General features: G+C 41.0%; 1 protein-coding gene across 11 annotated transcripts in view; it reads right to left on the bottom strand.

The window, feature by feature from the left end:
- Positions 1-8,769: 8,769 nt before the first annotated feature.
- Positions 8,770-12,265, bottom strand: part of FMR1 (fragile X messenger ribonucleoprotein 1) — a 40,449-nt gene continuing 36,953 nt past the window's right edge. For 8 of the 11 annotated variants that reach the window (XM_028135845.2, XM_028135843.2, XM_008159017.3 and 5 more), the window contains one exon: positions 8,770-10,728. In XM_028135845.2, the coding sequence (XP_027991646.1) occupies positions 10,567-10,728 (162 nt within the window). In that variant the 3' untranslated portion in view covers positions 8,770-10,566. Of the gene's footprint in view, positions 10,729-10,871; positions 10,994-12,265 lie in introns of those variants that run through there. The other 3 variants (XM_008159012.3, XM_028135844.2, XM_028135849.2) reach the window with 2 other exon arrangements.

A 12,265-nucleotide genomic window follows, 5' to 3' on the forward strand; every position in this document is an offset into this window, starting at 1 on the left:
CTCATTCACACATGCACACACATGCCCCCCACATCCACGCACTCCCTTTTCTCTCCCTCACTCACACACGCTCTTCCTCACTGCTGTCCTGTCAGCCGCCATCTTGGATCCAACTAACTGCTTTTTTCTTGCTGCTTTAAGAGACTCCCTTTGGATTCCAAGATGGCTGAAGAGTAGGTGTAAGCTATACTCACTTGCTCCCAGTGCCAAACTGGATTTATAGCTAAATTATAATCAATCTGAATAACCAACTGAAGGCTAGTTTTTCGTGGTGGTTTTGTTACTGTGGTGGGTCTGGACATGGATCTAGGAGGTCACCATAGATATGATGGCTCACAGGATTCATTGATTTTCCCATTGCAGATATCTTGCTTTTCTCAGCATGTGGTCCTTTCAGGATATAGATACATATGTGACTTATTGAGCTGGTGGGTGACTTACATGTTTCCATAGACAGTGATGGGCAACCTTTTGAGCTTGGTGTGTCAAACTTCGCCAAAAAACTGAGCATAACTCGGGTAGTGTGTCACTTTGAGGAAAAAACATTATTTCACAAATGTTTCATCCTCAGGAGCAGCAAATGTTTCATCCTCGGCATGCGGCCGCCTCAGCAGCCGCGTGTCATCAGAAATGGCTATGCGTGTCAGTGCTGACACACGTGTCATAGGTTCGCCATCACTGGTCTAGGTAAAGGTTTACTTCCTTCACCAAGGAGCAGAATGAATTATCAAAAGTACCACTTGAAGTTACACCCATAAATACTGCAGAGCAGCCAATACCACTGGTTGTACCAGTATTATAACAAACTAGAGGCCTGGTGCATGAAATTCGTGCATGGAGGGGGGTTGTCCCTCAGCCCAGCCTGTACCCTCTCCAATCTGGGACCCACCGGGATCAGGCCTAAACTGGCAGTCGGACATCCCTCTCACAATCCAGGACTGCTGGCTCCCAACTGCTTGCCTGCCTGCCTTCCTGATTGCCCCTAACCGCTTCTGCTTGCCAGCCTGATCACCCTCTAACCACTCTGCTGCCAGCCTGTTTCCCCCAACTTCCCTCCTCTGCCGGCCTGGTTACCCCCAACTGCCCTCTCCTGCAGGGTTGATCACCTCCAACTGCCCTCCCTTGCAGGCCTGGTCCTTCTCAACTGCCCTCCCTTGCAGGCCAGGTGCCTCCCAACTGCCCTCTCCTGCTGGCCAGCTTGTGGTGGCCAGCTTGTGTCACCACAAGCATGGGGGCAGGATCTTTGACCACATGGGGGCAGCTATATTGTGTGTTGCAGTGATGATCAATCTGCATATTATTTTTATTAGATAGGATAGAGGCCTGGTACAGGGGTGGGCACCAGCTGGTTTGCCCTGAAGGGCGTCCCAGATCAGGTGGGGGTTCCCTTGGGGTGTGGGGCGGCCTGAGCGAGGGGCCTGTGGTGGTTTGCAGGCCGGCCATGCCCCCTGGCAACGCAAGTGGAGGCCCTGGTATCTGGAATTTATTTTCCTTCTACAATTGAAACTTTGTAGCCTGGAGCAGAGCCAAGCCTGGGACTCCCTCCCTCCCAGGCAGGTAGCCATTTGTGTTGGGGTTATAATTGAAACTTTGTTGCCTTAAGTGGGTGGGCCTGGCCAGGGTGTGCAGAAAGCTTTGCTTCCCCTGTTGCCGGCGGCAACCCTGGCCTGCTCTCTCAAGCTCCATTCTGCTGCCATTTGTTTGAATTTGTTTACCTTCTATAATTGAAACTTTGTAGCTTGAGTGGAGGCTTAGGCCTGGCAAGGGCAGGCAGAAAGCTTGGCTTCCTCTGTTACCTAGGAAACCTTGCTCTCTGTGGCTGTAGCCATCTTGGTTTGGGTTAATTTGCATGCTTGCTCTGATTGGATTGTGGGCGTGGCTTGTGGGTGTGTCAGAGGTATGGTCAATTTGCAAATTTGTCTATTATTAGATAGGACTAGAGGCCCGGTGCATGAAAATTCGTGCACCTGGGGGGGTGGTCCCTCAGCACGGCCTGTACCCTCTCACAATCCGGTACCCCTAGGGTCGGGTCCCTAGGCCTGGCCTGAGATCAGGGCCTATTAGGGCTGTCCTTCCCTGGGCTGCAGGCAGCTGGCCCCACCCCCTGCCACTGCTTGCCATCTGTGCAGCGCTGCCTCCTCCTCCCCTGCCACCAGTGGCCTCCCTCTGCAGGCAACAGGCTGGGGTGAAATGGCTTGGCTGGCCTGGGCCTCCCTCTTTCTTTGCTGGTGGGAGGGGCCAGCCCTGTGAGGGACTGTCTGCCTACCTGCCTGATTGCCCCTAACTGCTTGCTTGGGGGCAGGGCTAGCCCGGTGAGGGGCCGTCTGCCTACCTGATCTACCCTAACCTCTGGTCTGCTTATCTGATCACCCCTAATCACTCTGCCTGTCTGACTGCCCCTAACTGCTTGCTTGTGGGTGGGGCCAGCCTGGCACGGGGCCGTCTGCCTACCTGATGACCCCTAACCACTCTGCCTGCCTGCCTGATTGCCCCTAACCACTCGCTTGGGTGTGGGGCCAGCCCTGCGAGAAGCTGTCTGCCTACCTGATCTCCCCTAACCGCTTGCCTGCCTACCTGATCACCTCTAACCACTCTGCCTGCCTGCCTGATTGCCCCTAATGCTTGCTTGGGGGTGGGGCCAGACCTGCGAGGGGCCATCTGCCTACCTGATCTTCCCTAACCACTTGCCTGCCTACCTGATCACCCCTAACTGCTGGTGTGCCTACCTGATCACCCCTAACCCCTCTGCTTACCTGCCTGATTGCCCCTTACCACTTGCTTGGGGGCCAGCACTGACTTCCGGTTGGTCAGTCTCTGGTCGTTACGACCCAGGGTTTTTATATATTAGGATCGCTTAGTATTCCACTGAACTTGCTTACCCATTAGTGAAACAGGCTTCCTTGTATGGTACCTAGTCTCAAAATTGAGATCCCCATCTAGCCAGTAGTTCAAGCAAAGCAGGCAATGGGGCCATCTCGGTACCTACTGTGTGGGCAGCTACCTATTCTTGCAGTTGGCTCGAGACCTAATTGGATGTACCATTTCCATTTCACAGGTTTTTGGATTGTTGCACTTTGTCAATAATTAAGCTAGTGTCCCTCAGCTCCACATCATCCTTCTTTCTATACTCTGCTTTGTGAGTCTTGTCTGGGACTCTAAACACCACATTTATCCTTTGTTAGTGCTGCCTATTAAGTTCTGATAAGAGACTCTAAAGCAGTTGTTCTCAACTGTATTAAAGGGTCGCGGCATTAGAAAGGTTGAGAACCACTGATCTAAAGGGAGATTGGAAGACCATGGTTCTTCACTCTGGCAGAAATGGTTCAGTAGTAGCAGCTGAATTCAATTTCCAGATCCATCCCCCTGACACACACTTCTTTCAGAACCAGTATCACATCTCAGAGACAGCAGTATCAGCCAGTTGTTGGCACCCCCTCCTTAGTGGTCTAAATCGCAGCCCTATAAAGGACTGCCTTGGAGTTACCCAGGTACCAGTACCAACTGCAAGTGCCCATTTCCTAGAGGTCTGAAATTCTGAGGGGCCTGTATTGCTTCTGTGGCTTTTTACTGCAGCACTCCCGAATCAAATTTGGTTGACTTAGAACAGACTCTTAAATAAAGATAAATTTAAAAAATGTCATCAATATAATGGAATGGGCTTGCCCAACTTATCACTGATATATTGCAGTTATTAAGTATTTCTGAGGAAGTCCAAAATGCCTGAGGCAGGATAGTCAAGGTGAACTTCATGCTCTGTCAATTTAAAATGTTTTTTTCTTTTTACACAGAAAATCTCACGAGTAATATAATTTTTTAAAATATATTTTTATTGATTTCAGAGATGGAGAGACAGAGAGATAGAAACATGAATGATGAGAGCTAATCATTGATCAGCTGACTCCTGAATGCCCCACACCGGGCATATGCCCTGACCAGGAATCATGACCTCCTGGTTCATAGTTCAATGCTCAATCACCAAGCCACGTTGGCCAGGCTCAGCCTTTTTTTTTTTCTATTCTCCCTGAAACCTCTTTGGAGTGACTTAGGTTGCTTATCAGCCCACCAGCCCCAAAGCGTGCTGCCTTAGGGAGCCTCAGAATGAAGTCTGGAGTGGTGCTCTTCTCCCTCATTTTAATTTCTGCTGAGACTTGGAAAACCTTATAGGGCCCATTATATAGTGTGCCACTTTAGGGTGGCACATAAATCAACCCTAAAGTATTATTCCATCCCTTACTACCTGGCAGAGTCAAGTAAGAGATATCCTCATGTAAGATTGCATCAACTTTTCCAGCATTCTCTGAATTAAGTTCATTTGGTCATGAGTTATCCCTGATGCCTAGGATTTTCACCCTACCATTATATAATGCCAGAGTGCTTCAAAGAAGCTGTGACCTCAGTAGACATGTTCCAGTTTTCATTCAGCACCTTGGGAAAGTCTCCTCTTTGTGGTTATGTGAATCCAATTTTCAGGAGTATCTAATTCAAGCACAGGGCAGGCACATTTGCTCTCCTCCCAAAGGTTGGACTAGCCAATTCATTCAGCAAAAGGGAATCTGGTGGTAATCCCCAAATGTTTCCCATTCAGTGTCACTTAACTCATGGGTGTAGCCCAAGCATTTTAAGCCTCAAGGGACTCCTGTGACCATTGCTGGGCGTCAAATTCTCTGTTAGCATATTGAAGCCCCTCAGGCTATACCTCAACCACCACCCCTCAAGCGCCTGGATGCTACACTACACAATGACAGATTTCAAATCTAAAAGGTTAGGTTTCATCTACTGTTTTAGTGCACTTGGGACCAAGGGCTCTTTTCTCTTCTACCATAGGCTCACATGGCTGGCTGACTTGTAAGGGAGTGTGTATCAAGTAATCAAACTTTCTCAATCTGCTTTACATGGAGAACTTTCCAGGGCCTTTGTGGCACATGGCATGGCCATACATATACACTACAATAACATGTTCACCAGTTATTTCAGCTCAGCTAGATTTCCCACCACCAGCCCTAGGAGGGATGTGGTCCATCCCTTGGTATGGCTTATTTGATCCCTTTTGCTATTTTCAAAAGGCCAGATGGAATAAGTGGTTTGCCTATTGGGAACCATCTGTAAAGCAGTGGATGAAGGCAAACAGCATACTAACATGCAAAAGGAAAAGGGAAAAATACTAGCAAGGTGAATCAGAAAGAAGAGGCATATGGACACCCATTCACTCATGCAGCCATGCAAAGGCTGGGGCACTGCTGGCTGCACCTTATGGCTGTACTAAAAAACCTGAGTCTACCCTTCCACAGGGCAACCCTGACAACAGCCTTGCATGCAGATGATCAAATCAGGACTTAAATACCATGTGTCAGGGCAGCTGTGACCTTGTGGGAAGCTAGATTTGGACTGTGGGGCAGAGGATTTGGGCCTAGTACGTCCTGCTAGCTGGTAACCAGGCAACTGGACAGAGGATTCAAGCTGTGCGGCAATCCTATCTGTCCCACCACACAAGTGTAAATCTGTTTCTAATCCTTCAAAGGCTTCCTAAAGTCTAGCTTCTAATGTGGCACCATAGACGCTCCTTGACAGTATCTCTAGCTCACCTCTCTTAATCCCTATCTCAAATTCTATGTCTGAGTCACACTGAAATCTTGGAAGCTTCCTGAATAGTACACTTTTTCATACCTAGATCAATGCCTGCAGTACATTTTCTTCTGGCTAACTCTTCCAATCTGTCCTCCCTCATATGTAAGATTTCACTTCACCTGAGAAGCCCTTTCCTGACAACAAAACCCATGACTGAATGTGTTTCTCCAAAGAGCTCCCACCGCATCCTAAGCATCTTCACATTTACTATACCATATACCAGAACTGCCCATTGACTCATAAAGCTCACTCAACACTGAGCTTTCACTGTGGTACCTTTACACAATGGAATACTAGCAGACAATTAAAAAGAAGGAACTCTTACATTTTGCAATAGCATGATTGGACCTGGAGATTATTATGCTAAGTGAACTAAGCCAGTCAGAGAAAGACAAACACTATATGATCTCACTTATCTGTGGAATCTAATGAACAGAATAAACTGATGGAACAAAATAGAAACAGAGGCATGGATTGACAGCTGTCAGAGGGGATGGCGGTGGGGAAACTAGTTGAAAGAAGGTGGAGGAATTGGCCAGAAACATGTATACGTAACACATAGACACAGACAACAATGTGGTGATAGCCAGGGGGAAACAGGAGTGGAGGCTAGGTGGAGGTGGGCAAAGGTAGATGAATGGGAACTGAAAGAGTGCATGATGGGTGTGCAGATATTTTGAGTTGTACATTTGAAACCTGTATGGTTTTGTGAACCAATGTCAACCCAATAAATTCTATTAAAAAAAAAAGCCACAAATTGAGCTTTCAAAAGACATGAAATAGAATCTTTGTATTCCTCCCTAAAAAGCTTGTGAAGTGCCTGCTATTTAGTGAATGTTTGGTAAATATTTAATGAGAACCTGATGAAATCAGGTGGGTGGTTTGTTAACACTCTCTGTAGCTTTCTCCATATAAAACATGAATACTTTATTAATGTGTACACACTTTGGAGTTCAGATACCTTAGCAACCATTTATTTAACCCAAAAGATCGAAACCTAGAGGTGAAATGACTCATCCAATTATCACAAAGCTATTCCATGCCCTGGTCAAGTGTGGACTCTATCTCTGGATTCATCCTTTTTACAGCATAACTCCATATGTCCTTTTCTATCATGTAGTGTCTATGCTGCACTTGCCCCTTCAATGATATATATTCCTTGATCACTAGTACTGTTCTTTGATGCAATTATCTTACAAGTATTGATCACTAGAGAAATCTGATAAAGATGTCTTGGTATTGAACAATTAAAAAAAAGCTTTATACTTGAAATAACACTAGCATTCTTTTTTTCCTCTTAGCAAGCCATTCAAGTTCTGTATGATACTGAATAATGATTAATAGACCCTAATTCCCAGGATTCCATGGAACCATCTTTTGTTGATACTTAATCTTCTTTCCAATTTTCAAACTACTCCTGTGATTAAGTTGTATGGTATACCAAAACTGGTGGCAAGAATTTTAAGCAATCAATTTTGAAGGTCAGTTTTTAAGCATTTAGCAGCTATACTTGCAAAGACTTTTTAAAATACCTCTCCCACTAACAATAAAACTCCTTAGCATAAAAATAATTCCCCCATTTCTTAAAGTTCTGCAAAATAGAAGGAAACTTTAGTCCCAAATAAAATTTGTAAACAGCCCTAAACAAAAAAGATGCTCAAGATTTAAATGTTGGTACCTGTTAAGCCTTCTAAGCGATCAAGATGAGCATCTGGTAATGGCTATTTCTGAATAATTGGTTATCAGAGGGATCAGAGGGTTATGAGGGAAAGATGCTGTTTATGGTCATGAAACAAACTGGCTCAATAGGGATCAAATCAGTATATTGACTCTAAAAGGGCAGTGGACTTCAAGCTACCAGGACCTTCAAGATCATGATCAGATGAGAGAAATGCCTCTGAGTGAACCCAGTTGAGTCTCAAGGCCATTACTGCCAACAGGCTGTTCATGTGTAGCACTGAAAAATACTGTGAAACCAAGAAAACTCAACCAAGTTACTTGAAGACTGTTTCTACCTACAACCTCTAATAGACTGTGATCAGCTCTTTTGGCTCTGGAGGAGCCCATAACTAGGCAGAACAAGTATCAAAGAACCACAAAGTACCACAATGAAAAACTAGACAAGCAGAAAACAAAGGCATATTTTTCTGAAAAACAAAACAAAAAACATCAATGTAGAGGAGATTGTCCTGCATCGTTGGATCATTTTGGATTAACACCACGCAGAACTTTGACACTGTTGCCTCTCCATTTCTACCCTTCTTTTCCAGGCTGCACCAGAGTTCCTTGAAGTGACCACAATAGCCAATTCAGGCACATTCTACCTCAGTCTTGTCATTTATTTTCTGAGATATTGACATCAAAGTTATTTTCACTTTTAGCTACATAGACACATTTAATATTTTCCAAATGGCAGACAAAAGTATGTGTTTAATATGGTTTAGTGGCATTCTATATAATTAATGTGTTGAAATCTTCTAACTGGGAATATGAAGAATTATATTTTCAAATATCAACATTTTTACCTTTTAAGGACACATAAAAGATTTGCAAGGCATATATGCTATGCACGGTAAATAACTTTCCCCCCACATATTAATTTTTAAAAATATATTTAGAAATTTAAGACCAGGAGCAAACATTTGTCAGACTAATATTTTGCTTTTTCATAAGTGCAACTTTTTAATAAAAATTTACATCTAGATAAACAATCTTCAGATTTTTTGAAACTTTAATAAGATTTTAAAAACATCATAACTTTTAACTGAAAAACATACACATTTAGCACACAAATATTGTAATATGAATCAACTCCAACTCTATTTGAAAACATGTGAATCAAATTACAGTTTTAGAAGTTAATAATTCACATTTAAGCAAGTTAGCGCCCTGCTGAATTCAGCCTTTGTAAAAAAAGAGACTTAGTGCATATTGTAATGGCACAATGTGCTTCTGTACCATTTTGTTGATTTTTTTCACCTTATTAAACATGATCAAGTTATTGAAAGTTGGTAGATAACGGCTAACTTTCTAGGACGTGAATTTCCAATGGTAACAGTTACATTTTATAACACTTTCTATAGATTTCTTTTTCTATCTTAAAACTTTAAAAGCAATCATTTGTAAGGATTGCATCAACATCAATTTCGCAGAGGAAGATCAAACTTTATTGAAACTGCTTGCATACAAAATATATTGCACTATAACCAAACAAATGTCAACATAAAATCCAATCTGTTGTCGCTAATATGTACAGAGAATATTGCCCAAGAGCAGTTACATTACAAGGTCATTCTACCTTGGTTAATTATCTACAGTATTTTAAACCAAACAGCTTACAGATGATGTGTGCAAGGTACCAATTTGTTTTCAAATACTATACATTCCAAGAATAAATAACTAGAAATCAACATTAATTTGGCAATACTTTTAAGAGACTTTTTAATATTCTTGAAATCATGTGCAGTTTGTTGCCATTTTATGTTTATTTGTATGCAAGGAAAAGTAACTGTAAAATGAAAATTCAAAGAAACAAACTCACAAAATACATCAGAGGCAGAACTTCTGTTTGTACGGCTCTACAGACTCAGTGGTACCCCGGCTTGGGAGTTACTTTTTAAGAAAAATATAACATCTTAAGAGTGAAGGTCCTTCACATAATTTGCCTCACTAAATTTCACCCATTAAAAAAAAAATACTTAAAAACAAAACCAAACCCAACACATCAAAAAAGAAAAAGAAACAAAAAAAAGTTATTTGTTAACCAATCTTAGTCTGCTTTCCAATTCTGCTTATGCATTAGACCTAATATTTCAAAGTTTACAAAACATTTAACCTGCTTCCAATATTTCTTAGACAAAGTACCTGTACTTCACAGGTTTATTATGCACACATAGAAATGACCCTCCTATCTCCCCAAATTAAGCCTGAAATTAAAATATGAAAAACTTCACAAAACAAGGGGAGGACAAAATAAAAAAGGCTCTAAGTTAAAACTGGTCATCAGGCCAAAGAGCAGGCATATTTTACTAACTTTCAATCAAAAAGATTTGCTCCTAGCTGAAAACATTTTAGCCTCTCTCAAATGAAAAGACACTTATTTCTTCTCCTGTCTATTAAGAAAAAAAATTACACAACCCTCTCAATAACACTATTTGTCAAACTTCAGTGCAACAAAACATAAACAAAAACAATCCTATTCTTTACACTGCCTAACCTGATGTTTATGCAAGGAACAAAAGTGGAAAGCATGCATTCTTCTATAAAGTACTAATGTTTGACAGGGTTTGCAACATCTTTAATATTTAGTGTTCCAACTTATCTTCCCTGAACTCTGCATCCAAATATAATATTCCTACCTGCCAAGATATAGAAAAGGCACAGATCATACAACTTTTTTTTTTTTTTTTTTGCTAATGGAATGACAAATGTCACATCACACACATCTCAGGGTCCACTAAAATACTGAAATAGTGGACCAACACATAAATTGACACAGGACATGAAATGACATACTATTTCATTGACTTCTAAACAAGACTGAAAATATAAGTCTAATATGATTACCATAAGTGCTATTTATTCAGAAAAACTGAAATGTACCAGTGTTATCACCGATGTAGGAAAATGATCCAAATTAACAAAGAATATCACTTCTCAGTACTTTAAAAAATAAACCAAACTAAAATCCTGTCCTGAAGTGCTAAGTATACTTAAAAGCAGTGCTTGAAAATTTCAAGATCAAGATATCATTTTTGTGCAAATCTGAGAATTGTTGCTTATGGCCAATACCAGAAAAATAAAATTCTTAAACAGAATTTGTGTTCATTTCATGCCCTGTGCCACCTTGCCTACCTTTTGTCTTTGGCCTAACAAAGTTTTCTAATATGGAATAAGAATTACGGAAATGGTAATGGAAATATAACTTCAGAATTATGCAGTTTAGGGTACTCCATTCACAAGTGGTTGCTGACCATCCACGTTGTCTGGCTTTTCCTTCTTCTGGTTACGATCTTTACCCGTGCGCAGCCGATTACCTTCACTGGAGGTATTCTGTAATGTTTTAGTGTGGACACTCCTTTCATTATTGCAGTCAACTCTGATCTAAAACAAGTTATATTTGTTATATACACACACCAAATCCTATTGTAATCTGTAATTGGCCTGACAAGAAATTTAAGCCTGAAGTGTAAACTCCACATGTCAAAAAGGGAAATGGGGGATGAGAATAGAAGTAGTGAAAGGAATTAGGTCAGGTAGGATCTTTATTTTATGATTTTAAGACACTCTTCTTCTTTAACTGGAACCCACTGGTCATCTCATTGCATTCAAAGTTAGACAAAAACTCACAATCCTACCGTGTCTTCTTCTAAGCAGAATAAAACAGTGAGAAACAAATAATTAAAATGAATGACTATTACAAAATATACATGGCTATAATATTAAGAGTTCAAAAGAATGGGTTATTCTTCAAAGATTATGAAATGCAGGAAAAAGAGGCAAATTAATATCTTCCGAACCTGACTTTACCAGAATAACTCTCTTATTAACTAGCCTTCAGTATACACCTTTATATCCATCATGGGTGTGATTAAGTTTATCTATACTGAGTGCTCCCATTGTCTATGGTAGAAGAATATGAGCATTGGTTTCTAGCAGCTTGTATTTCAGTAAGGAAAGTCAGATGATAATATAACTTGAACTCTGAAGAAAAATTGTACAGGGAAATTTGAAGACACTAATTAGCAGAGGGACTGGAATCCCAGGAAGAGTGTAAAGATTAATGCAATTACAAATAATATACTGATTTATACAATATTTTAAGTTCCAACACAGGACACTTAAAACACTGCTAACAGAATTCTAGACACTGTACAAAGGGAAGGTAATATTGACAAATGGGCCTAAAATAATGACAAATATTGATCTGCTTCAAGTACAAATGCTACATATATCTCAAAATGGTTCACTCTAATTTCAAAATGAGTTGAAGTGTTGGGTATGGTTGTATGTTTTAAATGTTTTATTGTCAAGGGTTTGGTGCTTTGATTTATTTTATTTTATTTTTGCATGCACAGAGGGACCTGGAGAGTATTATGCTAAGTGAAATAAGCCAGTCAGTGTCTGATTTACATCTATTCTCATACTTACATAAAAAATACAGCCTTTCTTTCGATATGCCATCCTTTTAACCGATGTGATAAAAAAGCCTAGTTCATCAAATATGTCCATTTAAGAAAGGAATTACAAAATTGGTACATTAAATGCCTTACATCTTTGTAAAATACATGTAAGTACATTATTTCATCCATCTCTTTATCTAGGTCTAAGGTCTTTTCTATGCTGGTCCTAAAGAACCCACCAGTAGTTAACATGTACTTACAACTACTATGAATTTTAAAGAACATTTTGTCATAAAGGTCTGCTTTTAAAAAGTTCTTTCTCACTTATCTGGGGTGTTGGTCCCAAACCAATCCATAGTCTAGAAGGAACCCTAATTAGTTGGGTTAAGAATTAAGAGTCAAAAAAGTAGAAGAGAACATGTGCCCTTGGAATCAGACACCAGGGTTCAAATATCACTGCACCATATGCTAACTATGTGACTTTGGGCAAAGGACTAAATCTTTCTAAACTTCCATTT

Source organism: Eptesicus fuscus, chromosome 1, assembly GCF_027574615.1.
Source record: "Eptesicus fuscus isolate TK198812 chromosome 1, DD_ASM_mEF_20220401, whole genome shotgun sequence".
In the NCBI taxonomy this organism is placed as follows: domain Eukaryota; kingdom Metazoa; phylum Chordata; class Mammalia; order Chiroptera; family Vespertilionidae; genus Eptesicus; species Eptesicus fuscus.